Source organism: Xiphias gladius, chromosome 3 (genome assembly GCF_016859285.1).
Source record: "Xiphias gladius isolate SHS-SW01 ecotype Sanya breed wild chromosome 3, ASM1685928v1, whole genome shotgun sequence".
In the NCBI taxonomy this organism is placed as follows: domain Eukaryota; kingdom Metazoa; phylum Chordata; class Actinopteri; order Istiophoriformes; family Xiphiidae; genus Xiphias; species Xiphias gladius.
This window is the reverse complement of record NC_053402.1, coordinates 12,725,626-12,753,403: the sequence shown is the minus strand read 5'-3', so window position 1 is coordinate 12,753,403 and position 27,778 is coordinate 12,725,626. Positions and strand designations below refer to the sequence as shown.

Here is a 27,778-nt window from a genome sequence, read left to right as displayed (position 1 = left end):
ACTGAGATGTCTCAAAAATATGAAACTACTTATTGTAAGTGCTCCTTTCAAACATAAATAAAGGAGCATACAGTGCGTCACCTATTTAGATGAGGGCTTGTTAGTCATACAATCATCCTATGCATGGATGGCGCTTCCAAAATTTCAACCCTTCTTTTTCAACTGCTGCTACAGAGGGATACCACACATTTTCTCTCCAGTTAGGAGATTGTGACTAAACCCAACAAAAGGTTACAAAAAACAAATCACTTTTCCGAAAAAGGCAACCACTGAAATTATCGCACAACATGAGGGAGGAAAATTAACAGTGTCACAGAAAAAAAAAATTGGATTTTCAGTTTCACACAATCAAAGAGCTTATTCCTATTTGGCTGTAGTGATAAGTTTGCCAGCCCAGTGTGTCCATTAATTTAGAACATAAAAAGTCTTCTTTTTTTTTCTTCTTTTTTTTTTTTTTTGGTGATGCAAAATTCCTGGAGAAGGAGTGCACTTAGACACACAACAAAAAGAAGCAGCCAAACACTTGGAATGCGCTTGATGAGTCTTTAAAGCAAACATTTAGAAGCTAGGCCCGTTTTTAAGTTGTTTTCTTTTTCTTTTTCCAAAGTGGAATTGCACTGAACTGAAATCACACATACTGATGTAGCTGGAGAGGTGATGTGGCTCAGACTGGGACTGGGCCTTGTCTGTCTTATTTGCTGAATGTCAGTTTACAGCCTTTGTTCTCATGGCCAACTCCATGAGAAACAGTTCTGCCTGAGAGAAGCATCCACGGTTTTCCCCATATGCCGCGTCATTTGTCCTTATTCAGCCGTTCTCCATCCCCAAAGAGTGCGAGTATAGGTTCATTACGTCCGCCAAGAAGGTTATGTTTTCACCTATGTCTGTCTCTTTGTTGTTGGTCAGTTGGTTTGTTTATTTTTCAGCAGGATTACACAAAAAGTACTGAACTGATTTGCACTGAACTCGGTGGAAGGATTGGGGCATGGGCCAGGGAAGAACCCGTTAAATTTCGGGGCAGATCAGGATCATTTACTATGAATTTGAATTTTTTCCGCTGAAGTCTGGTATATGTTCCTTGACACTGGCCTTGGCAGAGGTCTGCGCTCTACTGAGCACATTTTCTAGTTTCCCAGTAGTTTGATGATAAATGGTCCCTTCATTTATCGCACTAATCTTTTTCTCCATCTTCACTGCTTCCTGAGGTGAAGGAAAGAGGAAGAAGAGAGATTAAACATGTGTTCAAGTCACTGATGAATATTACTCAAACTTGATTATTTCATATTATTTCACGACCTAATGAACAATGTACATGTAAAATCTGATAATAGTGGTATAAAGGATTTCCACCTGGCTGGTGGAACGGTCATATTAATTTATATAATTAGTAAAAATAAATATTATCTTGATAAGAAATGCATATGATGAGATTAAGACTGCAATGAAAATGAACCTTTTTTTTTTACAGGACTAGTTTCTCATTTTGGGAACTACACTTATTCACTGTCTTGCTTAGAGAATTTGGTTCGCTTTTTGGTTAGCTTAGTTTAACACAAAGTCTGGTTCTGTCATAAGATAACAAAAACCCCCTATCATGACCTCTAAAGCTCACTAATTAACATGTTATATCTCGTTTCATAACGCCGGCTAATCGGCTGCTGGCCATAGCTTCAATATTTACTGCGCACACATGATTGGTACTCATCTTCTCATCTAATTGCAAGAAAACATATACAACAAGTGTATTTCCCAAAGATGTCAAACTATCCCTTTAAGCCTTTACAGGCTTTGTGTGATGCCATCCTCAACTTGCCTCCTTGTTCAATGTCGGAGTCGGTAAGATGTGTAAGGGAGAAGCTAGCGATGCTCGCGGGTGAGATGGAAAACCGGGAGTAGTTTGATGAGCTGGTCCAGCTGGGCTCCAGCACACGCCCTGCTACAGGGGGCGGAGAGGAAAAGCGAGATGCTGCAGATGAGGACATAGCCTTAGACGCTGGGTCTTTATCTGTCTTGGGCAGGAAGGCAGGTGCAGGAGAGGAAAAGTCATCATCCCACTCAAAACCACCACCTGTAGGGATTTTGTGAATGAGTCACGACATGTAATGGCAAAGACAATTTTTTCAGCAGCCTGAAAAATTTGGTGGGTTTAGGTGTTACCTTCTTCATCTGTGGAGCTTTCAGAGTTGGCGAACCGGTTCAGGTAGCTGGCGGTGGGCACTGGGCTGCTGAACTCTGGTACCTGACCGTTTGAGCCTGAAGAGTGGTCACCCAGTTCCTTGGTGGGAGTCTCCTAAATCAGAATGCATCAAATTTGAATTAAAACAGCTCAAACGGCTAAAACTCAAAACCCAAAGCTAATTAGACAATACTTTACCTGGTCAAACAGGTAGACAGTGACATCATCGAAGAAGGACACAGCTCTTCTGGAGTTATCTGCAATGGACCTTGCAGGAAATAGAGAAGACGATGCCTCGATGTTCAGGGTGGCTGGTTTCAACAAGCTCTTCAAGTTCTTTGCGCTATTGTCATCTGAGACAATAAGCGGCACTGTATGCACGGCATCATCCTCGCTTTCTGAGCTGGAGCTGCGTAGCTGATATGCGCGAACATCATCGTCAGAGTCATCGCTGTTCTCGTCCTCCTCGTCAGCATCCACGCCATCCTCCTGTACATCTAAACCCGAACCATCTCGCCTCCCCAGGTAACGCCCCTCCATGTCAGGCTCTTTTATTTTATGACCATCACTGGCGTAGGTCCTGGTTAGTTTAGCGTGAACTGTGCTCTCTGGCACTGGCTTTAATGGGGTAGGAGAAGGAAGGGGAGTTGAGGTTTCTGGATCTTCTGATGGGTCTGGCTGATCAGGAGATGTTACGTCCTTGAAAAACTCTGATTTGTTTCCATCTTCATTATGGCTGTTGGTCGCCTCCCTCTCAGATTTCTCCGCAATATCTGAATCTGCCCCTGGCATGACCCTAACATGAGTATCAGGTGTTTCTCCAACCTCAGCCTGTGCTTCAGCAGCTACAGAAGATTTTTGCTGAGACAATGAAGGATCTATATCTCCCTCCTTGTTAACCTCCAGTGCCGGACCTCCAGAAGGCCCGCTGTCCTCGTCGGTCGAGTTCCTCAGCCACGCGCCTTCAGCAGAACCTCCAGCTGTTTCTTCAGACTTCTTCTCAGGTTCTGATTCATTGTCTGAGAAGTAGGCAGAGTCTCTGTAATTACTGCCCATGAGTGGTTCCTCAGCAGGAGCTATGTGATCTGGCTGCTGAACCTCACTGGGATCCTCACTATGAGCATCCGGCACACCCTCTACTTCAGAAATGATGATTTCTGGTGGAACCAGATTTGTCACAGCTGTGCACTCTTCGGTCTCTTCTTCTTCTATGGCAACACTCGTGCCATTTGTTACAGGGGAGTGGTCTTTGACATTAGGCTGAAAATTCCATTCAGGAGACTCTAGGTTCTCTGTCTCATACCCACTGTCTGATATTTTGTATGGAGGCTGGAGTTTGCGTTGAGCTATTTGACTGTTCAGCTCTTCTCCCTGTTCCCCAAGCCTGTGGATGTCAAGGGAGTCGAGGGAGTCCGGTGTCTCGGCTGAATTATCTACAGTTTGTAGAGTGGTAGACATACTGTCTTCCAGTAAGCTGTCCTGGCTGATCTGGTCCAAAGATGGCCCAGAGACCAACAGAGAAGATCTCACAAGAGGTCGCCCATTAGTATCTATAAAGGATTCTTCATGGTCAGACAGAGAGGGTTCCAGTTCTATATCTGCATCCTCAATAAGTTCACTCAACAGATCGTTGCTTGTTAGATCTTCACTGTGTCCATTGTCTGAGAACAAGGCTTGGTTTTCAGGCATTTTACTTCCTACGATCTGAGAACTATCCTGTGAGTTTCCAAGGTCGTCTTCAAGGCTTGGAATTTTGGCATCTGTGCACAATGAGTCTGTGGCACTTTCAGAGAATGCAGGGGTGTGGTCATCAGTTTGACTAATGATAACCTCAAACCTCTCTGAGGTAGAATCAAAACCAGAGTCCACACCTCTGTCTGAGGATTGCAGCAGACCAAGGTTTTCGGTGGAAGAACAATTTCTAACTGGCGGCTGGTTGCTTGTGTTATCTTCTGTCACAATTGTTATGGAAGGCACCAGTGTTTCATTTTCTACCAGAGACTGACTTAACTCGCCCAAGCTGGTACTTGGAGAGTCTAAAAGTTCCTGTCTTAGGGATGTGCTACTTGCTGCAGGTTTTGAATGAGTGTCTGCTGTGCTTAAGCTGCCTAAAGTCTCAAGGTTGTCCCAAGAAGTCATTTTGAATGTTTCTTCTGGTTCATGGGCTATGCCAGGTGAAAGAAAATTCTGCTGAGGACTTGAGAATCTGGATCCATCTTTCATCAGGTTCTGGTTTTTGAGAAACATAAAGTTTTCGGCTAGTTTTTCAGTGTTCAGAAGCCTCATCACATCTTTGTTCTCCCTCTCTACTTTCACAGGATCTGCCAGGTGAGTGGCTTCTGAACAATCCCCTAAAAAAGAATCCCCATAGCGTTTTTCTTCATCTGCCTCCTGGACTTCTAAAGCTGCACCTTCCTGGAAAGGGTTCCCATTGCGCTCTGGAAGCTCCATAAAACTCTGTCCCCAGGAAGGGGAGTCCTCTTGCTTGGACTCTCCCTCTGTGAAAATGTTGGTGTGGTATGGGCTGTCATTTTCAAGAGATGACCAGATGTGACTGTCTGGTAACAAGGAATCCTTGGAGTCGATGCTTTGGTGGAAAAAGTCAGCATCGGTGCTAGACTCATCCAGACGGACATCTTGGAGAACAACAAAGTCTTGCCGGCCTGAACTAAAGTCCATGTCTTGTCCTCTATTCCCATCTTCCCCAACAGTGCTCTCCCCTTGTTCTTCTAGTTGTATGTAATATTCATTTCCATTAGATGGCTTTTGTGCATCAAACACTGGTACAATCCCAGGTATTCCCGATGGAGTATTACCAGTTTCTGTGCCTGTTGCTGTGGCTACAGGATCAGGGAAATGGGCCTGGATGTCTTCTCTGGAAACAGGAAAGAACATGCTGTGGTAGTTCAACGTTGTGTCCATGCCTGAGCGCCCATGGTTGCCATCATAGTGGTCATGCTTAGCTGCCTCCCAAACGTACTCAAAGCTGAGGCCTTTGCTAGTTTCAGTAACAGTGAGAACTTCATCAATCTCTTGTCGCAGGGCATCATCAGCAAATTGTTCCAAGATAGGGAAAGAGGAATGACTAACAGTTGTCTGCCGTGTGGAAGGGTTAGGCTTGAGAGCATCCCAGCGTTGCTCAAAATCTTCTTCTATGTCCTTCTGGCCTTGCATGCGCAGGTAGATAAGCAAACGGTGCACTTCCTCTGCTGTAGCCCGCTTGTCTGGTGACAGCCAGCAGAACTGCAGGACCTCGTACCTGCAGTCATAGGCAAAGCAGACATCTCTTTTTTTTTTAAAAATATATTTTTAATGGCCAAATCAATTAAAACCCAATTTCAGCCAAACTACTTACATGTTTCCCATTTTTACAGTAGTATTTTTAATATAATTTGTTCAAATACACATATTCTTAAGACTCACCATCTGTCAGAATAAGGTAGCTCCAACTGTGGCTTAAAGAGTCTCACTTGTTGTTCCTTGATCACATGATTGAGAACCTCACGATCCGACAGATGTGGGTAAGGCTGAGCAGCATTCTCAAATAGTTCCCACAATGTCACCCCCAAAGCCCTACAGACAAGTGAGGATAAAATAGATATTGGATTTCATTGAAGGACAAGAGGTAAGTTGTTACAAACATCCAAAGCCAAGAAAACTGTGATTTTAAATAAATTACATAATTCATAAAGCAACTACAATAGCAAGGGGCTAACTGGAATACTTCATTAATGAGTTACTCTTTATACAAGGCACATTTTGAACATCAACATATTTTTATTGAGGGGGAAATCTGGCTTTTGAAACTAGAACGACCTTATTTAACTCTTAAATCTGTGACCATAAAGCATTTAGTTCCTAAGCCGTGAAGTCAGGGAGAGGCTGAGAAGACTGTACAATGTGGAGAGATGCTTAGGTGGTGCAGCTTCAGTGTATTTTCGCCTCTTTTGGACTTTAGCCTAATTGGGATTTACAAGCTCTGATATAAGCAGAAAGGGCTTATTTTCTAAGCAATGAGCAAGAGATCTACTACAGAGAAACTTACTGTGATATTTCTGGTTATATGACATGACTCTACCTGGAATATCTATTATACCTAACAATATTCAATAAAGCAGAATAACTGTTAATGGATTTTTAAACTTAAAATAGGGATGTTAACCTGAAAGTCTTTTCCTTCTCTCTCAGGAGTGTCATTTTAAAATATATCTGAATTATTCAGTTTCACCCACAGTCTTTATTAGTTATGGGTTTTTAAGAATGTTGTCTACTGTCAATGTAGAGCTGCAGTCCTGGACATACCACACATTGCTGGACTTGGTCTGCTCCATAGTTATCACACCCCCATGGCGCTCACCCACCAGCTCAGGAGCCAACCAGCGAAGAGGAGCAAATACATCATCCTCTGTGATGATGTAATCCTCCTATAGTAACATTGTAAAAAGATTTTGTCAGACACGGCATTTTACTTTTACAAACTGTGTGACTTTCTAGGAGACACTGCAAATAACTGTACAAGTGCCACCACATTTAAAGTACTCAATGAGGAGAAATTCAGTTACACAGTTGTTTTAGCACTCACTGAGGCACTGCACTCTCACTTTGCCTTTCCCTTTCTTTACAGAGACAGATTTACTGGGTGACCCTATCTTGTGAGTATTAAATTCAGAAATCCCAACTGTCAGATCAGCAGAATTTAAGGAATGTAGCAAAAATAATTGCCTTAGGACATATGCAGCATGTCAAGTCACAAAAGAAAACAATATTAATTCTTCAGCAAAATATTCAGTTGATCTAAAGCAAACATCTACACCGCCTGTGATGAAGAATTTGAGACAGATTATGATCGGGATTTAACCTCAATAGATACCCAACCTTCAGATAAGCATCTTAAATTTAAAAGCGGCATTACATGGAGCACTTCTCAACTATGTTATGAACGTATGATTTATTAAATTTGGTAAATTTGGGCTTATCCAAACATTTTAAAATATAACCACCCGTGGGACGATTTGGCCTTGGTAGTGTTGCTTAAAGTATGTTTTGGTCTGTACTGGACTCAATCTTCACACAAACTTGACAAATTATTCAGTGTTTGAAAGCTGTAAGTCTCCTGATTCTATCTGCTTTCTAGCATTTTAGGATCAACATATCACGGCAACAGCTGGTGACACAGACTTGGTTGAGACTTGTAGCTATGGCTCCAAAATATTTTCCACACAAAAGGTGATACTACAGGCCTAATATTCCCGTTTTGATCCCAGAAAACATATACAAGGCAAAAAAAAACAAAAACAAAAAAAACAACATAAATTTCTACCATGTTTGTCTCTCTGTTACTTTGATTCAGTACCTCTTATAAACATTCAGACTTTTTGGTTGTTAAATTTAAAGCATTACCTTTTAAAGAAGGGAAGGTTTATGATTGTAATCAAAAGGTTTGAAGAACAGTCTTTTTTTGGGAAAATTATTTTCGGGCTTGTGCACAAAAATTTGCATGTCTGTTACGGGGTTAAACAAAAACACAGCTGACCTGCTTCAAACTGCTAAACTCTGTTCATTTAATTCACATTATAAAAACTATAAAAACTTCTTTCTCTTCGTTGCTTTCTTTGAAAACCACTAATTATGAGCCATGCCTTCCTCATTTCATTTTTAGCTCAATTATTCCTACTATTACAACAGTTCTTTGTTCAACAAAAGTCTGAGGGACGGTGGCTTTTTAGGCCAATTATTCATTATAAATTACTTGATCAGTGGTCTTAAAATTTCCCAAAGATCACAAATTAGACAAAGCAAACAAACATCACTCAAACAGTGTTTTCTCAGACTGATCCATCAGGGATCCACAGTCTCTCCCACACATCCTCGTAAGGCAGTGTACATTTCTTTCCAGACAAAGACTGCAGATGGCACTGTTAACCTCAGAGGGACATGGGCTGCTGATGCCTAGCAGGCACTGGGGGGCTGTGTCAACATGCTACAAGCAAGGGATGCTGACACAAAATTTCACGTGTCTTTTCATTTGGCATTTGGAACTTTTATTTGATGTTTCTAATGCACACAGTGTGATGCAATGTGGCCAAAAAAAAAAAAAAAAAAAGACAACATTAGACTCACAGGACCACTGCAGGTAATCTGTATGTCATCAGCAAATTCTAATGCAACTAAGTTAGTGATTTGTATCAGCCACGAAAGTCTATATTTTTATATTTATATCATATTTAAAAGCAAAGTTAAAACTGGCCTTAGTCAATAGACTAATTTGTCTTTGTGTAAACAGGTCCTGGTGTTAACACAAGACTATACAGATCCATAAAAAGTAATGAAATTAATACATCTCTGTGCAGAGAACATCTGAAATTGAACAGGGTTACCGCTTACTTTGTATCTGTAGGGTCCAATTCCATAGTCTCCCACCTTGACAGTAAGATCTGCAGTCAGGTAGCAGTTCCTCAGAGCCAAATCACTATGAAAGCATAGAAAAAAATATAATAGAGGATTAGTTACTTTACAAACTCATACTTACCAAATCATTCACTGCTTATGAAGCTTGCAGGCATGTTTGGGAACCAAATATTGCAAGCTGATGCTTGTTCTTGCCAGTTGGTCAAGTTTTTTTTTTAGCCTGTGCATTGTAATTTGTGTCTTCAAAGCAAAGTTAAAGAAAAGACTGGTGTTAAGTGAATCCAAAATTAACCCAATCAAGATTAAAAAGAAATCCATTATCTGCTCTTAACCTCAAAAGGCTAAGATTACAGTGCGCGAATCGAGGACAGGGGAAATTTGCAAGGATCCTAAATGACAGAAAAATAGCACATGGGCTTCTGCCTCTGCTCTTCACCTTGCAACAGGACTCATACAGGGGCTATTCCTGACTCGTGCATACAGCAGCAGGATAGCTTCTGGAGGGAAACACGGGCTATGCAAACCTTTTGTGTGTCACCCAGGAGAGGGCGTAAGAAGCTATGAGGCTGTCCCTGCAAATTAAGCAGACATATGGTAGTTCATTTACACTGAATGAAGAGACAGGCTTTAGTTTCCCTTTAGCCCTGCGGCATTCCCTGCTCACAAGTTCCAAGTCCATTTTGCCCGCCTAACGACAAACACTGCTGACACCAGTGTTCTTGCGTGTACGTGGTCCAGCTACTGTCAGACCACCTGAAACCTCTGTAAGATAAATGGAGATTTATTTTAAACTCTCCTGTCCTCCTGTCCTCTGCTGGTGGCTGATGGCCCCAACGTATAGTAAACACAGCAGCAGGGAAACGGGGTCAAACCTCTTGACCCTACAAGGTTAATACTTTGCGTGATCACTCCCATACCATAAGACATCCAAGCATTTTGTTGTAGCTTTATTTAAGCTGTTTATTGACTGTATCTTTGACCAAATGGAAAAAAAAAAAACAACTGCTTATTTTAGGATCTGAATGACGCTGTGGTTTAAAAACATTATGTCCACTACCAACAATTGTTAATAATCACCATCTTTCAAAACATGTATTTTTCATTAATAATATATACATTTTAAATAAAAAACATTTTCTTTCAAAACAAGAATTACTGCCTAATGGTTGTATGACTCCAACAACCAGTCAAGTTGCAGTTTACATCCATGTCTCTCCAGACTCATATAATATATGTAGTGAAGATTTTTAGGGAATACGATACGAACAATTTTATTGATCCCATTAGTGTATTGTATGTGTTCGCATGCTTGGCCAATAAAGATGATTCTGATAGAGCACAAGGTTGGAGCCCTGACAGTCGACAATTCTTCAAATATGGATGTTGCTGCAAAGAGGCTACAAATTCTAAAACGTGGATGCTTTAAATACATCTTCAACCCGGCAGCACAGATCAATATGATCCCCAAAGTTTCAAAGTGGGCACCCAAGGTTAGTGTCTCCAATTCAGTATCTGACCAAATGTGAAATATGATGTATGATAATAATGTCCAGAAAAGTATTTCTGCAGAATATTACGATGTCACAATGAAGTTGACCTTTGACCTTTTGGATATAAAATTTCATCACTTCATCATTTTATCCTATTAAACATTTGTGTGAAATTTTTGTCATAATTAGTGTATGGATTCTTGAGTAATGGCCAAAAATGTGTTTTGTGAGTTCACAGTGACCTTTGGCCTCTGAGAACCGTATTCTAATCAGTTCATCATGAAATCTAAGTGGACGCTCTTAACAGATGTAACGAAATTCCCTCCAAGCCCTGATAAATCGCAAGAACGGTACGGATGAACGGACGGGCATACTGGCATACGGGCCACAGCAGACAACGGTGTGGAGGCATAAAAATGCCAGAGAAAAATGAAAAACATCTGCACATCTTCTCTGCATACCATTTGGTAGGACTATTGAACCCTTTAACTGCACTGACTATTTAAACATGTAAAATACTTATAACACAATATTTACATATAAGCTCCTAATACACAGTGTGAAAAGTTCTACTTTCTGAGCAAATATTCTAATCATTTCAGTGATTTTTCAAGCTAAAATACTGAAAAAATGCCAAATATTTGCAGATTTCAGCGTCTCAAAAGAGAAGATTTGCTGCTTTTCTTTTGTCTTATATCACTGTAAACTGAATATTTGGGAATTTTGGACTTTTGGTTGAACAACACATCATCATCAATTGCTCAATTGTCAAATTTCTTGACAATTTTTTAAATGTTTCATAGACTAAATAAAAAAGGTGGCAATTAATCGCTGATTAAAATAATTGTTAGTTTCAACCATATTCCATAGTCACTAATTTTGTATTGGTAATCTGGACAGGATCACCCATATATTGACGAGAGAGAGAAGTCACATGCCATCATTTCTTGTTTTGTTGAAGAACCATTCTTTTTTTTTTAGCAGGACAATAATGCTAAATGTTCATGGAAGCTATGCCAGGCCTATTTAAAGATCAAGGAAATGCACGAGTACAGATTGACATGATTTATCCTCCGCCGTCAACAGAGTTCAACACTTAAGAAGATCTATAAATAGGGAAAAGGCAAAACATACTATAACACCACGTGAAACTCTGTGATGCTCTGAATGAGTGTTGGAAAAAGGAGGACTCTCAATTTCAGTAATAACTAAAACGTGATTAAGGTTAATTAACATTAGTAAAAGAATAAATTCATTTACTTAATATAAACTAAATATAGATTTTTGAGTTCCTGGCAGACTAAGACTTTTAAGACCGAGTAAATACTCAGACACAACTCGTAATAATTTATCATCTAAACTCTAACAAAAATTAATAATCAAAACATCAATTAGAAAGCCATCGCTGGTCCATGCCTCAAAAGAAGCTTCCTTCCATACTTTGTGAATGAGTATGTTCTTTCATAACACACAGTACAGTATGCGTTTTGCTCCTCTGCAGGGCCATTCTCACCCCTGCATTGCAAAGCTGAAGTTTCATCTTTGGATATCAGCCCACACAGCACTTGCCTTGAGGGTTTTGTGTCTGTTGCGCCGCACCATCAACAGCCTCTCATTTAGTTCTGCCAGCGTGTGGCGGTAGTCAGTTTGTGTAACCTTTTTTTATTTTTTGTCGTTAAAAGTGCCACAGAAATATTTTTACGGTTGTAATTTAATCACATAATAACAATTGTTATTATTATTATTATCATCATTATCATGATCATTATTATCATTATCATTATCATTATTATTATTAGTTAGTTCACATGGAGGGAAGCTTGTAAAACTTCTTTTGAGTTGTAACAAGGATTGAAACACAACGCCCAATGTGAGGCTATCCTTTTCCACGCAAAGCGCAGAATCATCATATCCTTCTGGCAGTGGACAGCTGACACTGTGGCAATGCATGGGAGCTGTGTAATTGGAACCCTCCGAGCTTATTCTGAGCATGCAAAATAGAGCTGATGAGCTGAGCATCGTATGTTACCCCCAAGCCACACGTTTCCAACACCCCCTGTACCCTGCTGGCTGCTAGGGGCCAGACAGCCAGTATTCGCTCGGGTAAAAAAGAAAATGAAACGGAGCCTCACTGTTATACACACCTTTTTTGGAGAACACTGGTACTCCAGACTGGTTGACCAGTGAGAACTAAAGTAAAGCTAGCAGCTGACCTAAGTCTTTAAAATCATGTCCTGTGAAGTTTATGACTCTTGTCACTTACGAGACATTACATATCACACACCATGAAAAATGTGTAATAGTATTCCTTGATCCAAACATTTAGGGCAGCAATATTTATGTGAATTTTACGTGATGAGGCAAGATGTAATTTTAATGCCTAATTAAAAATATATACGAAATTTCAGCCAAATGGTTGCACAAATTTAAATCTCTAAAAACCTCAACAATCAAGTTACACCAGTTTGTTGAAAGGGAAAGAGCAGCTCAAGTTAATGAGACAGTGATCACAAAATTCAGTTTACTAACATTACCACTAACATTACCCATTCTCTATTTAAAAAAAAAAAAAAAAAAAAAACTAAATGTGTTAGATATCTACTAATTAATTCAGTAAATGAAACTTGGGCACAAAAGCATAAAACGATGGCTCATGACAAATGTAAGGCATCTGTGAGTGGAGTTTGTAATTAAATATGTAATCACAAGGTCTTTGTGTCTAGCTATGACCGACAGAGTGAGCATTAGCCCAAACGGCAGACAATGTTTAGCTTAGCGGGTCTAAAATCTGGGAGTTTGCTTTAGTGTTGCAATTCTGAAGTGCTACCTGTGCAGGAAGTTGTGTTTGTGAAGGTGAGTGACGCCAGCAGCAATTTCACAGGCCATCCTCTGCAGCTGCAGCAACTCAGTGTTTCTGAACATCCAATCCTGCTGAGACAGATAACCCCGCAAGTCCCCCTGCAAATGTACACACACACACACACACACACACACACACACACACACACACACACACACACACACACACACACACACACACACACACACACACACACACACACACACACCTTCATTAGTTCTTCAGTATCAAAGATAAACATTCAACCATATTTGTATTTTAGCTATAGCGGGAATTTAATAAGTGGTCCCATTTGAATGAATTGTGCAGAGACTGCCACACAGGGGCAGTAGGCTCTCCTGTTCCTGTCTCCTCAGCACTTCTCACTGCTGATGTGTGAGAGGACCAAATAAGGGTAACGCTGTTTAACGGACCTTTATGCTGTGTCACAGGGATTTATAAATAAAGGAGTCCAGCTCAGGTCAGGGAAATAAACTGTGCCTGTGTCCACCTGGGTCTCGGTGCTCACGCGTGGATGGAAGAAAAGACCAAAGGAAGCAGGATGAGGCACTTTGAGCATTGATCACACCCCAGCAAAATAAACAAACACAGGCTTACATCGATACAGGTATACGCCTACACATACGTATACAAATATACGTCTACGTATACACATGTGTGTGTATATGTATATTTATATATATACATATATAGATAGATAGATATGGAGGTATTAAGTCTTATGTTACAATGTTACACATCAGCTCTCCAGCGTGACTGATTACATTGCTGCAATAAATTGAAATTAGAAAGTCAATCTGGAACAAGAGATTTATCTCTATTAAGATCCCAGTGGTCTCTGTGGCAGGACTGAGTCCTGAGTGATTGTAAATTTAAATTACAACGAGGGTCTCAGCTGTGGCTGGGTGGGAATATCTGTAGACACCTGTGGTTATCATTCTTCAGCATGTAACAGTCTGTACAGTGGTTGAAAAACTATTAATATAGTACACTGTACTTGAGCCTTTCTGATATTTCACTACAACGTGTGCAAACTAAATCAAAGTGCAGTACTTGAGATAGTGGGCACTTTACTGAACAGCTTACTTCAATCTTCCTAAGTGTTTAAGCAAAGGGTCGGCTAAGTTACGTGTGCTTCTGAGATCCTGTTCACCACCGAGTCGAAGCAAAAGGCGGCCCACGATTAGCCAGCAGAACGGAGCTGCCATGAGGAATTAGCTACTAAGAACATACTGTACACACACTGGAGTCCCATAGTATGTGAGGCGATTTGTTAAAAATGTGAAGTCACATGCAGTTACTAAGTGTGTAAGTTTGTGTTTGTGTGTTCACAAAAGGGTCTGCTAGCAGCTTAGATCAGTCGTCTTATGTAAGCACTATTTGTTTGCTGCCACATGCAACCCCCGCACACAGACAAACAAAAAAAACAAAAAAAGGGGGGGGGGGCTCTGAGAAGGGGTTTTCACAGAAGAGCTATACTCAATGTATGGTCAGTGATACCCTCTGCCTGTCTGTATTTGTGAAGGCTCCACAGCAGGTGATTAGGTCTGGGTTCCAGGGGGAGGATCCAGTGCTTTTAATTAAACAATATTAACGTTGAGAGGCCAAAGCAATTAGGCCTTGTGTCTGACCCTTGAATAAACTAGAATGTGCCAAGTTCCTAGTGCACAGATTCATGTCAGACACCACATGATCTATTTATGTTAATAAAAATAATTGCTAGTCCTCCATGGAGTGGATTGGATATTAGAAGCAGGCTTACGTTCGGATTATGATTATCTTATTTATGTGTTAGTTGAACAGAGCAAGCGGGCCATTGAAAGAAATGGGAAATCCAGGGGATATCCCTCAAAAGATGCAAAATTATTACGCAAACATTTTTCATAGTCACCAAAGCAAAGAGTTTAACATACCAGGTGTCTGTGTTAAATCAAGTCTGATTTTTAAGAGTGGATTACCATCACTGGAGCAAATTCTGAAAAGGCTAATTAGCCTGAAGAAGACATATAGGAAACCAACCACATAAGGGCAACCTTACCCACAAGATGAATTATAATGCTCAGTAGGCTTAAGGGCAGAGCACGTCAGTAATGTATAACTTCATGAATGCCATGACAAGAAACATAAAGAGCACTTCCATCACACTGTGAGAATTGTTTGCTTTAACAACCGCGATATATGAAGAAGATCAACAACTTTCAAAAGCCAGAAGTCAGCTGGCTTATGCCCGAGACCCTGAACCGGAGAAGGGTCTGACTACCGTCTTGGCCAGGCACCAGGCAGGAGATCCACGCATTACAAGCTGTCACTCACACTATGGTATGTGACATTCTGTGGCCCCTGCACCAGTTGCCCAATGTATTTTGATGTCTAAAATGCTTTGAGTCAGGGTTACCCGGCACGGGTGTTATAGGACGGAAAAACCACCATCAATCACCAGGGTGTCTGAGGGAACGTCACAGTCTATTGGTTTTTTGGGATTCACCTCGTCCACTGCGCAGCTGCAGAGTCGTATTTCAGGTTTCGACATCTAGAGGATGATTGACACGTCCTGAAGTACTAAGAGGCCACAGAAAAGTCCTCTTTTACTCTAAATTCAACCAAAGTCAGACTCAGCACTTGTTTCTACATGAGCTAAATTTTATTTTGAAATTTTAAGTGCAGGCAGTGCAAGAGGAACTTGTACATATCGAAAGAAAGAAAACAAGCATCATGTAAGACAACGCTCCACTTGGATGAAGTCCTCGAAACTCTTTCTCCAGCGAGGTGTGCATAGACATCACTCATTTTTGCTACCATCACACATTATCACCTTCAAAAAACAGGACCTGCTCTACATCGTGCCATCTTCCCCAATGACTCACACACACTTGTAATAAGTCATTCACTTTGACTCATTTCCATCTCCTGTCAGAGACGTTATGAGAGAGCTGGCTGTGAATGACCACAATGCCAGGACGCGGGCCAGGTCTGGGCAGCTGACAATACTCCAGCCCAACAAATATATTTGATGTCAGGCAAGATGAGCTGAACTGGATCCTGCTGGACACGTTAGCAGGTTGGACAAATGGGAAGCCAAGCTGGAGGAGGAGTTACTCTAAATATGTGTGTCACCTAAACAGCAGAAATGCATCCCCTTTTTCCTGCAAGCAAATAAAATATGGCTTGACATTCATGCAGTGCGAATGAAGATCTTATATGCCTCCGTGCTGCAGACTGCACATTTGGACACAGGAGACGAATACATTACATAAAACCCAGATTTAAAACCACCAGATGAATGTAATGATCCCCTCTAAACAACTGTGAAGTCTAACTTTACAGCTCAGGTTGTGCCAGCTCATTTGATGTTACCATGAAAAAGGGCATCCCGTATTCTGGCACCAAGCAGTTAGCGGGTGGACCAGTGCCCGTCCTGTGTACCCAGACACAAACAAACAAACAAACAAACAAACAAACAAACACACACACACGCACAAGATAATTTATAGCTACCAGAATATGACAGGGGTCATCTGATTCAACAGTACAGTCAGCTATAGATGAAAACAAACTATGTGGTTATTTCTGTGGTCGTAGTAGTAGTTATTGGTGCTGGTTCACAAAGATATACCTGATTTTCCTGATATATTTAACACTTGCTGCTCTTGGTTAGACTAGTTATAGCTTTATTCAATTTTTTTTTTTTATTGCTTTCTAACTTAGGCAATTTCAGATGAAGAGTTACATTTTTTTCTTCTGCGCATATGGTAAGTGTGCTTACTACAGACAAACGCAGACCTTACGGTCAGTCAACTGATGGTGGCATGCGGAAACAGACAAGAAAAGGCAGCATACTTTCGGAAAAGAGTATGCATGAAGATGCTGGGTGACTAGAAAAATCGAAACACCTGTATAATGTAAGCTCCCATCATTGTTTCAAAGTAATGCAAAAGTGATGGTAGTATTTATTAAAATTGCTCACTTAAATTATTATTAAATTATTCAGTTTTTGTTAGGACTACTGCTTAAGTTGACTGAATGTTGACTCAATTCTATGGTACGTTTTTAATGCTGCACTTTGAACATACCTTAAAATGTAATGTGATCACATTTTGGATTTATTACAGATTGGCTTGAAATGTGTAGTGTTCTCAATTTTCCTGGTTACTTAATAATATAAATAAATTATTTAGTGCCCATGACGCAACAAGCTAAGATTACAAAAATACAAGTACTATATTTTTGATCGTAAAAGGTTGTCCTGTTAAGATAAATCAAACAGACACTAAGGTGGTGTTTATTTTTAGGTAACATTTTTGGCATCGTGCATTCGTCACTGGGCACCCATAGGTTTCTTTAGGAACAGCTTAGTTTACTTTAGACTGAGCTCAACAGTCTCCAACAAACACAAGGTGTTACCCATAAAAATGCCCAAACACAGCAACTGGTGGAGCTGACACCAGAGGAGCGTAAACGGAGCCTGTTGCTTTCCTGAGCGAGGTGGGAATGTGAGAGGGCGCTGGCTTAGACTAGCTATGTGACTTCGGCAGGAGGAGGGAAACAGAGGAGGGAGGGAGGGAGGGAGGGGAGGGGGCTCCCCGCAGTCACAGCCTGGCCCACCCAGAATAGATAAAGAGAAACAGTGCATAAATCAGCCGCCACGATGGAGTCTGAGTCACTTCAATATGTTAAGATGAAAGGAAGGGCTAATTTGGGATTAAGACAGTAAGCTTTCAGGCCAGATAGTCAATAAGGCGGCTCAGCTATGCATGCTAGCTGGACAGTATTTAAGGGGGTCTTGCCCTATGAATCTGTGAGCTTAACAGAATGACAAGAGCTAATTCTCAGATTTCTCGATTAATGAAGCCTTCTAAGTGAGGAAGTGCTGAAATAGCAGGTAGTAAATAAACGATCTCCCAGTCATTGGAAACTAGTGCAGAATAACTGTACAATGTTTCAAAATAAGTTTGCCATACTTCTCATGGCTGATTTTTCGTGCATCATTTTAATTCCCGTTATTCAACTTTTTTCAACTGGTATACTTTCGACAACTACTTGTACATTAACAGCTGGTTGTTGGTGTATTTTGTGCTCACAAATAACATTTAGCAGAGCATGTGGTCACTCACCATTTCACAGTACTCAAAGACAAGCAGGAAGGGAATGGCCTCAACACACTGCCCGACGCACTGGAGGATGTTTGGATGCTGCAGCACTCTGTGAAGACAAAATAGTCTTAAATAGTCTTAAAGATATAATTTTAAAAGAAATTAAGTCTGATGTAATGTGTAAGAAGAAAGGTAGAGGGTGCTGCTAACTGCTAACTTTACAGTGATGTAATAAAAGCTATTTTTGTCCAGATTCCCTGTGTGCATGTCACCACACACACATAGCTACAAAGTAAATGAGGTTAATACAAAACATGATCATTAATCAATCAAATACTAAATAATTGAACAATAGGTCAGCTGATAAAAAACGCTGGAAAATAATCCTCAACCAAAGGGGTTAGGGTGTTCAAAGAGAACAAAAAAAAAAAAATGTAGATACCTGTATGGATCTCCCTGCTGCAGGAAGTCATTCTGCTCCTGTGCACTTGCATTAGCTTTTAACTCCTTCACCACCACTCTGGCTCCACCTGGATCTGTGTAGATTTCACTCAGTAGGACCTGTTAATACGTGAGGACACTTTAGACTAAACAATATACAGACAAAAAGCCCATACAACACTTCTCCTTTTCAGATCCACAGGATTTTTTTTTTTTTTTTTAAAGAGATCAAGGGATGCCAGCAACTAGAGAGAGAAACAATAGAAAAATCAAAAGACCTGTAATATGGGGGAAATATGGGTAGTCCACTGGACAGGTTGAAGATTATTTTGGAGAACATAAATTTACTTATCTATCTTAAGATGAGCAGAAAAAGCAGTAAAAATAGGGAAAGAAAATATGTGCATAAATCCTGAGTTATAAAAGATTCAGAACATATAATCAGCCTTTGGTACAGATGATGCTAGAAGCCACCTTGAGTTCTCTCTAGTTAAAAAGCCACATAGAATAAAATATCACCTTAATATTTTCCCTTTTTTTTATTTTTGGGACATTGAAAAACCTGTGAATTAAAAGGGGAGAACACAAAAAAAAAAAAATGTAGATACCTGTATGGATCTCCCTGCTGCAGGAAGTCATTCTGCTCCTGTGCACTTGCATTAGCTTTTAACTCCTTCACCACCACTCTGGCTCCACCTGGATCTGTGTAGATTTCACTCAGTAGGACCTGTTAATACGTGAGGACACTTTAGACTAAACAATATACAGACAAAAAGCCCATACAACACTTCTCCTTTTCAGATCCACAGGATTTTTTTTTTTTTTTTTTAAAGAGATCAAGGGATGCCAGCAACTAGAGAGAGAAACAATAGAAAAATCAAAAGACCTGTAATATGGGGGAAATATGGGTAGTCCACTGGACAGGTTGAAGATTATTTTGGAGAACATAAATTTACTTATCTATCTTAAGATGAGCAGAAAAAGCAGTAAAAATAGGGAAAGAAAATATGTGCATAAATCCTGAGTTATAAAAGATTCAGAACATATAATCAGCCTTTGGTACAGATGATGCTAGAAGCCACCTTGAGTTCTCTCTAGTTAAAAAGCCACATAGAATAAAATATCACCTTAATATTTTCCCTTTTTTTTATTTTTGGGACATTGAAAAAAACCTGTGCATTAAAAGGGGGGAGAAAAAAAACAAAAAACGTACCTGGCCAAACCAGCCATTGCCGATCTCCTGGATATAACTCAGATTGTGGCGTGCCACCTGGAAGCTTGTGGATCCCTCTGTGAAACCAACCACAAAACAATGTTAATTACCTCCACCAAGGAGGTTATGCTATCACCGGAGTCTGTTGGTTTGTTGGTTTGTTTTTGTTTTTTTATTTGTCAGCAGGATTACAAAAAAAGTACTGAACTGATTTGCACCAAACTTGGTTGACAGATGGGTCATGGGCCAGGGAAGAACCCATTAAATGTTTGGGAAGATCCAGATCACTTACAATGAATTTCCATTTTTTCCTCCGAAGCCTGGTGTATGTTGTTTGACACTGGCCTTGTCGGAGGTCTGCGCTCTACAGAGCACATTTTCTAGTTAAGACTGTGCTAATAAAAAAAGGTCCATACAAACTTCTGGGCTATTTAAATCACCAAAACTATAGTGCAACTTTTCTGGGAATGTGTTTTACAGAGATTTGACTTTGACTTGACAGACCTGGATAATATCAGGTACTGGCCGTTTGTTAACATCCCAATCAGACGGGTTTCAATTGCAGTAAGTACTATAAACGGCACATGACAAGGAGAGCTCACAAAAAAGACAGAAGCAGAATAAAATGGCACCTCAGGCAGAACTGTCTGTGAGTGTGCGTGTGTCTGACCTGTGATGTGGGCAGGAGGCTGGAGGTGCGGGGGTCCAGGCAGGGCCACAGGGGACACAGCGAGGGTGTAAACCTCGGCTGGGTACTGCATAGAGGGCGTGTCCTCTGCCGGTGGGGTGAAGTCGATCTCATCATCAAAGTGGTCCTCAAACTCCTACATCAACAAAAACCAGGGGTGGGATATTACTGCAATCAAAACAGGCTTATAGATAATACAGTGTATATCTTCACGACAGAACCTAAATTCACGGACGGTCCATCACAATCCATTCCCACTCTGTATTCATTAGGTGCAGCCGGCATGGGAGCAGGTGGAGCTGTGTCTGTCTGGCTACCTGCCTCCCAAGACTCTCACCTTGAAGTTGATCTCCCTTTCCTTGCAGCAGGTCACACAGTTCACTAGCAACACCACCAACGCCACGAGAGCAGTCAGTGACACCACCAGGGACAGAGGCAGAGACACAGACACAGTGTCCCCTGTGTTTCCACCTGAAATGTGAAACAGACAAACTATTCTGAAATCGTTCACATTTACAGCTGTGCTTCAAAAGTAATTTAGAAGACAATAAAGGATGGTACCTGGCAGCATTGTTAAGTTACAAGCATAAACATGAGGGTCTTTGACAGTAACACTGAGGGTGTGATGGCTCTTTTTCTAAATACAACCATAACAAAGGATACATTTAAGCTGAACAAAAAGGCCCTGCACAGTGTTCTTGCAATTAAACTTCTTGATCTTATTGCTCTGTTTCACTAGAAACTGTTTTGTTTTTTAAGGTTTACAATTTCTGCAAACATGACATTACAATAATTTTGACTCATCAGGCCAGAAAACCCAACCTCTATCCCTCATCAGCCGTTCGGAGAGACAGTTGTGGGGGTTTCCACTGGCTGATAAGCAGCTGATGTTGCAACAGTGGTAGAGCGGGCATGGGTCTGCGCCGGTGAGGATGCTGCTGGCCCAGCAGTTGGAGTGTCAGGGCTGACAGCAGCCTTGCAACCCACCCACTGCACTGCTCCGCTGCTCCTCGCTCACTACACTGACGCCAGCCAACATTTACGCAGCTTAAGCTTCCAATTTAACTGAAAGCAATTTCCAATTTAGTGCCACACATCTGTTCCAGACAGTGCTTCACATACGAAATGCATCACCTACAGAGGCGCAATTTATTCCAGCATATTCAAGAAAGTAATAAAAGTGGAATACATTTCGCAGCAAAACAATATTTACACCAGATATGATTTGATTTGAAATAAGTCAGCCATTGATCAAATGCATTTCAGTTGTATTAATTATAATGCAAAAACCCGCAAAGGATCTACTGCAATTTTAAGTGTTGGTGATAGCCTTGTTTAAAAAATATGTTCCCCCTCGAAACTCATATTGTTGGTCAGGTGCATGGACTCTGTATTCAAAAAAGCTGCCTGTTGTGTATCCAGTATTTCTAACAAAAGCTCAAGCTTTTGTTGGCTGTAAGTGTGCACCTGTCACTGTGCTCTTTCACCACATTTCCTCCTTGTTTACTCATCTCCCAAATGTCACTACTCATTTCTAACTGCTCATTTGAAAGGTATGACTGCCGGTCAGTGCATCTCTCGTCGACACTGTGAGTGAACAGAGATTAAAGTCAATCCCTGCCACTTGCAGCTTGTATTCTCTTTTAAGGATATTACTTCTGTTCTCACTGGGAGACATGCTGAGTCCAAGCGCAAATGTACTTTGTGATTTCCCTATGCTGTTTCACATTATAATAAATGTAAACATGATCTCAGCCCATTACATCGTATCCCAAAATGGCTTGATATGTCAGCGAGCGAGAGTGTGTACTGAAAGAACAGCGAGAATTCGTGTGAGACACTCCTCCCCATTCTCCCTCCTGTGTTTGTTCTGTCTCCCACTGGTCGTAGCTTGTCAGGTACATCCTGTCTGCTAGAGGTAGAATCAACACCCACTGAGTCTCCTTCTGCTGAGCTGCAAATTCCTGACAGATGAAAGCGGGTGCTGAATACATCCAGACTGCAAGCCTGCTTCCAAGTGTCTCATGTTTTCACATCATTACATGAAGGAGTTGTGAGTACAACTGCAACACAAACAGTCTCAGCCCTTTGGAATAAATGATAAAGACTAAGGTCAATATGTCCACATTTAGCCTCTAAATATGAAAACACATCTTTTCCCCTCTGTTCTGGCATTCCATCTGTACTAAACCGGTATTTTTATATTTTTTTAATAATCTGCTCTTTAAGAAGCTCACTTCTTAGTGTGGATGATGCAAACAGAGCTTTTCCAAATGACCCCATATGTTTGCTTGCACACGGTCATGTCCCGCTATGTTAAAAATCCAATTTTCTGTCATCTCCAAACCTCTTTTTGATCACTTATTTTGAACACCATATAGCCTATCCCATAATGAAGGGTGTCTCCATTAATCTGCATTTCTGTTCAGGTCGTTTTAATAAATGACATGAATAAATCCCCTCAAAGTAAACCTACGATAAAAGCTCAAAAGTAGTCTAACAACCAACAGGCTGAGCGGTGATCTTACTACAAATCAGGACTGGTCAGATGGAGCACTTGTGTATCCAGACAGCACAGCCCATTAGAGAGCGGCAATCACTTAAACTCCCAGGGGATCATTAGATATCCAGAGTGTCAGCCATGATTGAGATTCATTTCATGTCTGCCGCAGTACACCAAGCCGTCACTGACAAAAATAGAAAGGACTGCTTAATCTGCTCTCTTTACTTATGATCAAAACAAAATTTTTCGGTGCACCCTGCCTTTTCTTCTTTACAAATGTCTGAGTGCCTTATGTTTTCCTTACTGCACTGAAAACATTGGGAACCATAATCCCAAAACTGATGTCCACATCAAAATGTGAATTTTGTTTCAGCCACCTCTGAGATAAGTGTTACAACTCTAGATCATGCTCAGCCACAGACACCGCGGGTAACCTAGCTTCCACACACTTCTCCTCTGTGCTAAAGACTGCAATAGCGAAACTGTCTGTGGTGAAATATTGATGAGAAGAGGGATAAAGATTAAATGGGTCCATAGTCAGAACACAGGCCCAATGGATGTAGCTCTAAATGGAGATGTGTACTTACAACTGTTACATTAAAGTGTTTCCTACCTTGCAATTTATCATCGACATCCAAAGGGAGATGAAGGGACCTTGCCAAGTCTTATAGGGGCTTTGAAGGTTGTATACTATATTGGGACCAGGAGGATAGCTAACGCGGCCTAACCTGACTGAATCTGCTTAACATGCATCAGTCAAAACCACGGAGTTCACACAGTTTAAATGAGGAGGATGACAAAGAATTTCTCTTCATAAGGGAAGCACCTCATACATAATACTGACATCTTATTGTTACGGTACAACACTACAACAATGACACATCTATAAAGGAAAGGGGATGGGAGGAACAATCTGGAGATACTGACAGTATCTGATGGGAGGGAAAAGGGTTACACTAGAGAAAAAAAAAAAAAAAAATGCTAGGTGTCCCAAACACAGCACTGGCTGGGCTTTCCCCTGCTAAATCTAAATCTCTGGTGACCTGCCCAAGTAAGTGTTTTTTCCCCAACCACAGGATAAACAGACACATGGGCAAAGAACTGCTGATGAATAAGAGAGAAACTGAGCAGACACTGTTGACAATGTTGAAATATGGCCAATGCAAAAGTAAACTGCTTTGTGCCTTCCAGTGAAGAGAATTGATTGAACGTTTTGTGACAGTGACAGTCACTGGCTGAGGCTTAGCATATGTTAGTAACCCACGGGTAGAAATTGGTCCAAATCTCCATTTGGACATTATACACCACTTTTCTGCCAGTGAATCAGCTGAAAACAGTCGTAGGTACTCTGTGGTTTAGGCAAACATTAAACATCCCTAAAAGTGAACAGCAAACAAGAACTATTACATCCCATTCATTTTCCAAAACCACACGTCCATCAGATCAAGCAATTTTCAAACTGATACCATGTAGCTTGACATTGGCACTGGACCATGCTGATATGAAAATCCTATATAATGTGCACCAGACCGGCAAGAATCACCAAGCTCATGAAACCAAGAGTGAGCTAATGGTAAACCAAAACTCAATAGCCCTGCTCCACTCAGCTCCAAACTATGTCATGTGTGGCTATTTTTCATCCCTTTTCATCACACTTCCACCATCTATAATTATAACCTGCAGAAAAGTTATCTGTCGTTGACAGGAGGAATCATTCAGAGAGTATGACAATTTAAAAAAAAAAAAAAAAAAACTTCACGATAAAAACATGGCTGTTACTGTTATTGCAGGCATATTTTTGTTACAAACACCCATTATCCATCTCAGCAGAGCAACAGGGTTCCAGGCAGTGCAAGACTCCCAGAGAGGCTGCAGCAACAGTCAGACAGAAAAAAACAGGAGCTGGGTCACGGCAGCTCTACATGGGATCAGTTCTCCTCCGTTAGGCCTTATCTGAGTCATGGGTTCATATTATGACTTGGCAAGCCCCAACAAATGACTCAAGTGGTTTTTTGGGACCATTATGGCAGGGAACTGCCAGATTTTACTTCGGTTCCACTGCATATTTCAGGAGGCATTCACACAGAGGAGGAGCTGACCCATTTTTGCAGATTTTACCCACCAGTGCGCACAACAGTGGATGTCTGTGCTGTCAGTTACATATAGGTTGGAGGATGGCACTGTCTGGCTGACATGTTTGGGTTCGGATAAGATTTATCTGTCTGCTACAATAGGAGGCACCGAGCCCACGTATCTGGAGCAGCCAATACTTATGGCTGCCCTTGTAAGGATCCATATTTACAAGATTGTGTTCTGACATTTTTAATTACAAATCAGGATGACTTTTAAAACAATAAAAAAGAACAGTATATAGACAAGTCGACATCAGCGTGCATTGTCTTTTGTAACATACTGTAACAATGAAAAAAATCTTCTGTTTGATGTAACTGATGTTAAATGAAGCAAACAACTGGACTGGAGTGAAAGGGCTCTGAATGAAGACTTTGCCCTCTGACAGCAACATAAAACATAGGCTGGTTTGTAACAGCAGCTTCCCCTACAGCTTGAGGTGGTAGACAGTGATCACAGAGCAGTGTAGTGGAAGGTTAAGGCCAACGTCAACCCCGACTAACAATCAAGACATACCACTATCACCTGGCTGTTACTACAGTTTAAACACTGACATTTCCATTAAACCCGACCTATCTACCTTTACCCATGACTGATATGTGTAAACACAAAAACAGGCACGTAACTTGAAAACTGGCTTTGCAAGTGACTAGCTCAGTTTATACCTTGTACATGTGATCTCATCCACAATCCAATACCTAAATCAAAACTTTAAACACGTATTACTCTACCAAATCTATTCACACTGGTAAATGAAGACTGGAGAAGCGGGGCAAAGGACAGGTTATTATGTAATAAAAGCATAAAAACCATGCTCATATTGCAACATGAATTTCCTGTATGTTGTATTATGATTAAGCAAACAGCACCATTGCTAATCATTGACTGGTTCTGATAAGATTGGAATGTGTTCTGGTTACACATTGCCGACCCTCACTACGACATATTCACGTCTGCATTTATTCATTTATGCAGACGAAGCAGGTTATACCAAGAGAGTGACTGAGCGTCTTGCTTTGAGAAGCTGCAAAAATAAAGAAAACACAGAAACCATTCCCTTTCAGATTTATGGCATCCACAGCATTAGGGTTGCAACTAAAAATGTATTCTTTTTTAGAATGGATTCATCTACTTGAATTAATTCACTATTTTTTGATTAAGCAAAAATGTGAGACCTTGAAATTTCAATTTTTTTCTGGCAAACTTTCAAAACCCCTTGAAAGTGTTTGATTTACATTGGCGTGACGTGAAGGAAAAAAAAAACAAATACTCGTATCTGAGAAGTTGTAACTATCAATTGCTTGAAATGACTTGATAAATGGTGTAAAGGATTAAATGATCATCAAAATTGTAAATTAATTTTCCGATCACACACTATTAATTACAAATCAGTAATAGCAAATTAGTCTCTCAAATAAAACTTCTGGAACTGAAGTTTTTTTCATACAATGATTCTGCAAGAGTCTCTAAATCAACAAATGAAGTGGGGGTTTTTTAAAAGCACACTGGCAGACTGTTTACTTCTATGAATACACTTTTATTCATCCTAAAATAATCAAGGATCACACCCCTGACAAGACCTGTGATGTAGGCAAAGTGTGAGAACACTAAAATCAAGATCAAAGTGGTTATTCAAGGTTCACTTCAAAACACGAAGAAACAGTGTTTCCATGCCGGTAGGCCAACATCCATTCTACTGTCCTATAAACTTGGTTATAAGTCAATGAGTGGACCAACCCTACTGAAAGGTTAACATCCCTGTACCTGCTGTTATTATATTAACTCAGACACATTACTGCTACCTGGAACTTAACTGATTTGTGTTAAACATCGATAACAATCAAACTAGACTACGTTAATAAGTATTTTTTGAGCACTGTAGTAGGAATGTTTATGTTTACCAGTATGCTATTAGCTGAGTCGTGACGATGACATGCTGTTACTTTCCATTATTATTGTTATTAAAAATGTCACATGTTCTTTTAGAAAAAGAATTGAACTTATATTTTATAAACTCTGTGACCAAACAAAGAATAGTTTGGTACAAGTGTCCATATACTGACAACAACCTTCGCTGGGTAGCAGGAAATACAGCCAGGCGCTTGTGTTGTTAGCTAAGCCAGCAAATATTAGCGGACAGAAACATCTGCTCGCTAAGCAGCTGGGCAGGCAGCAGTTATAGAGGCTGAGCAAATAATCGCTTGGCTGTGTATCAGCTTGCAAGTCAGCTGTCTCACCTGATGTGTGAGGATACTGAACAGGGGCACCTTCGGACAGCCAAAACGCCGATATAAAAATCCCACTGGCCAGCAACAAAACATATCCATGGCGGCTCTCCATCCTCCTAGCTTAGCTAACGAAATGTTAGCTAATCGGAATCGTCGTTCTCAACAAAAAATGGCTGATATGATGCTAAGTAAAGTTTTTTAATCATTGATAATAATGAGCTTAACGTCAGTGTAGGCTACATAAACAAGCATATTTTCTATCGGTTTGGTGACTTGCTGTTAGCCAGCTAATTAGCTTCAGCTAGCATGTTGATGCTAACAGTTTCAGCTGACGACAGCAAACACCGCTGCCAAGTGTAGTGTTCCGTTGTCCATGGAGACAGAAGGAGCGATCACCTTTCACGACCTATCATCTTTAGTGCATGCAACCTAATGTTATTTGAAAGAACCTAGGTAAAGGAAATTAATCAGTAGACCTGACTATCATCAAACACCTCTCCTACAAAGCGCCATGTTCCTGTACAACGTCACATCGCTGAATGGGGCGTAAA

General features: G+C 40.7%; 1 protein-coding gene across 1 annotated transcript; it reads right to left on the bottom strand.

The window, feature by feature from the left end:
* Positions 1-443: 443 nt before the first annotated feature.
* lmtk2 (lemur tyrosine kinase 2) lies at positions 444-27,778 on the bottom strand. Its single transcript, XM_040124269.1, has 14 exons — positions 27,237-27,778; positions 20,704-20,837; positions 20,349-20,502; positions 19,679-19,755; positions 19,074-19,192; positions 18,046-18,133; positions 12,902-13,032; positions 8,561-8,645; positions 6,479-6,600; positions 5,600-5,749; positions 2,375-5,435; positions 2,158-2,290; positions 1,814-2,068; positions 444-1,200 (listed from the first exon to the last, which is right to left on the bottom strand). Exons 1-14 carry the CDS (start codon positions 27,337-27,339, stop codon positions 1,172-1,174), a joined length of 4,641 nt encoding a protein of 1,546 aa, XP_039980203.1. The 5' UTR covers positions 27,340-27,778; the 3' UTR covers positions 444-1,171.

Bases quoted from the DNA above. Each gene is read 5' to 3' on its own strand.
- lmtk2 (XM_040124269.1), bottom strand. From the start codon at position 27,339: ATGGAGAGCCGCCATGGATATGTTTTGTTGCTGGCCAGTGGGATTTTT. The intron at 13,033-18,045 runs GTGAGTGACCAC...GTACATTTGCAG, and splicing joins TCTTTGAGTACTGTGAAATG to GGGGACTTGCGGGGTTATCT. The intron at 5,436-5,599 runs GTGAGTCTTAAG...CTATGACTGCAG, and splicing joins CTACCTTATTCTGACAGATG to GTACGAGGTCCTGCAGTTCT.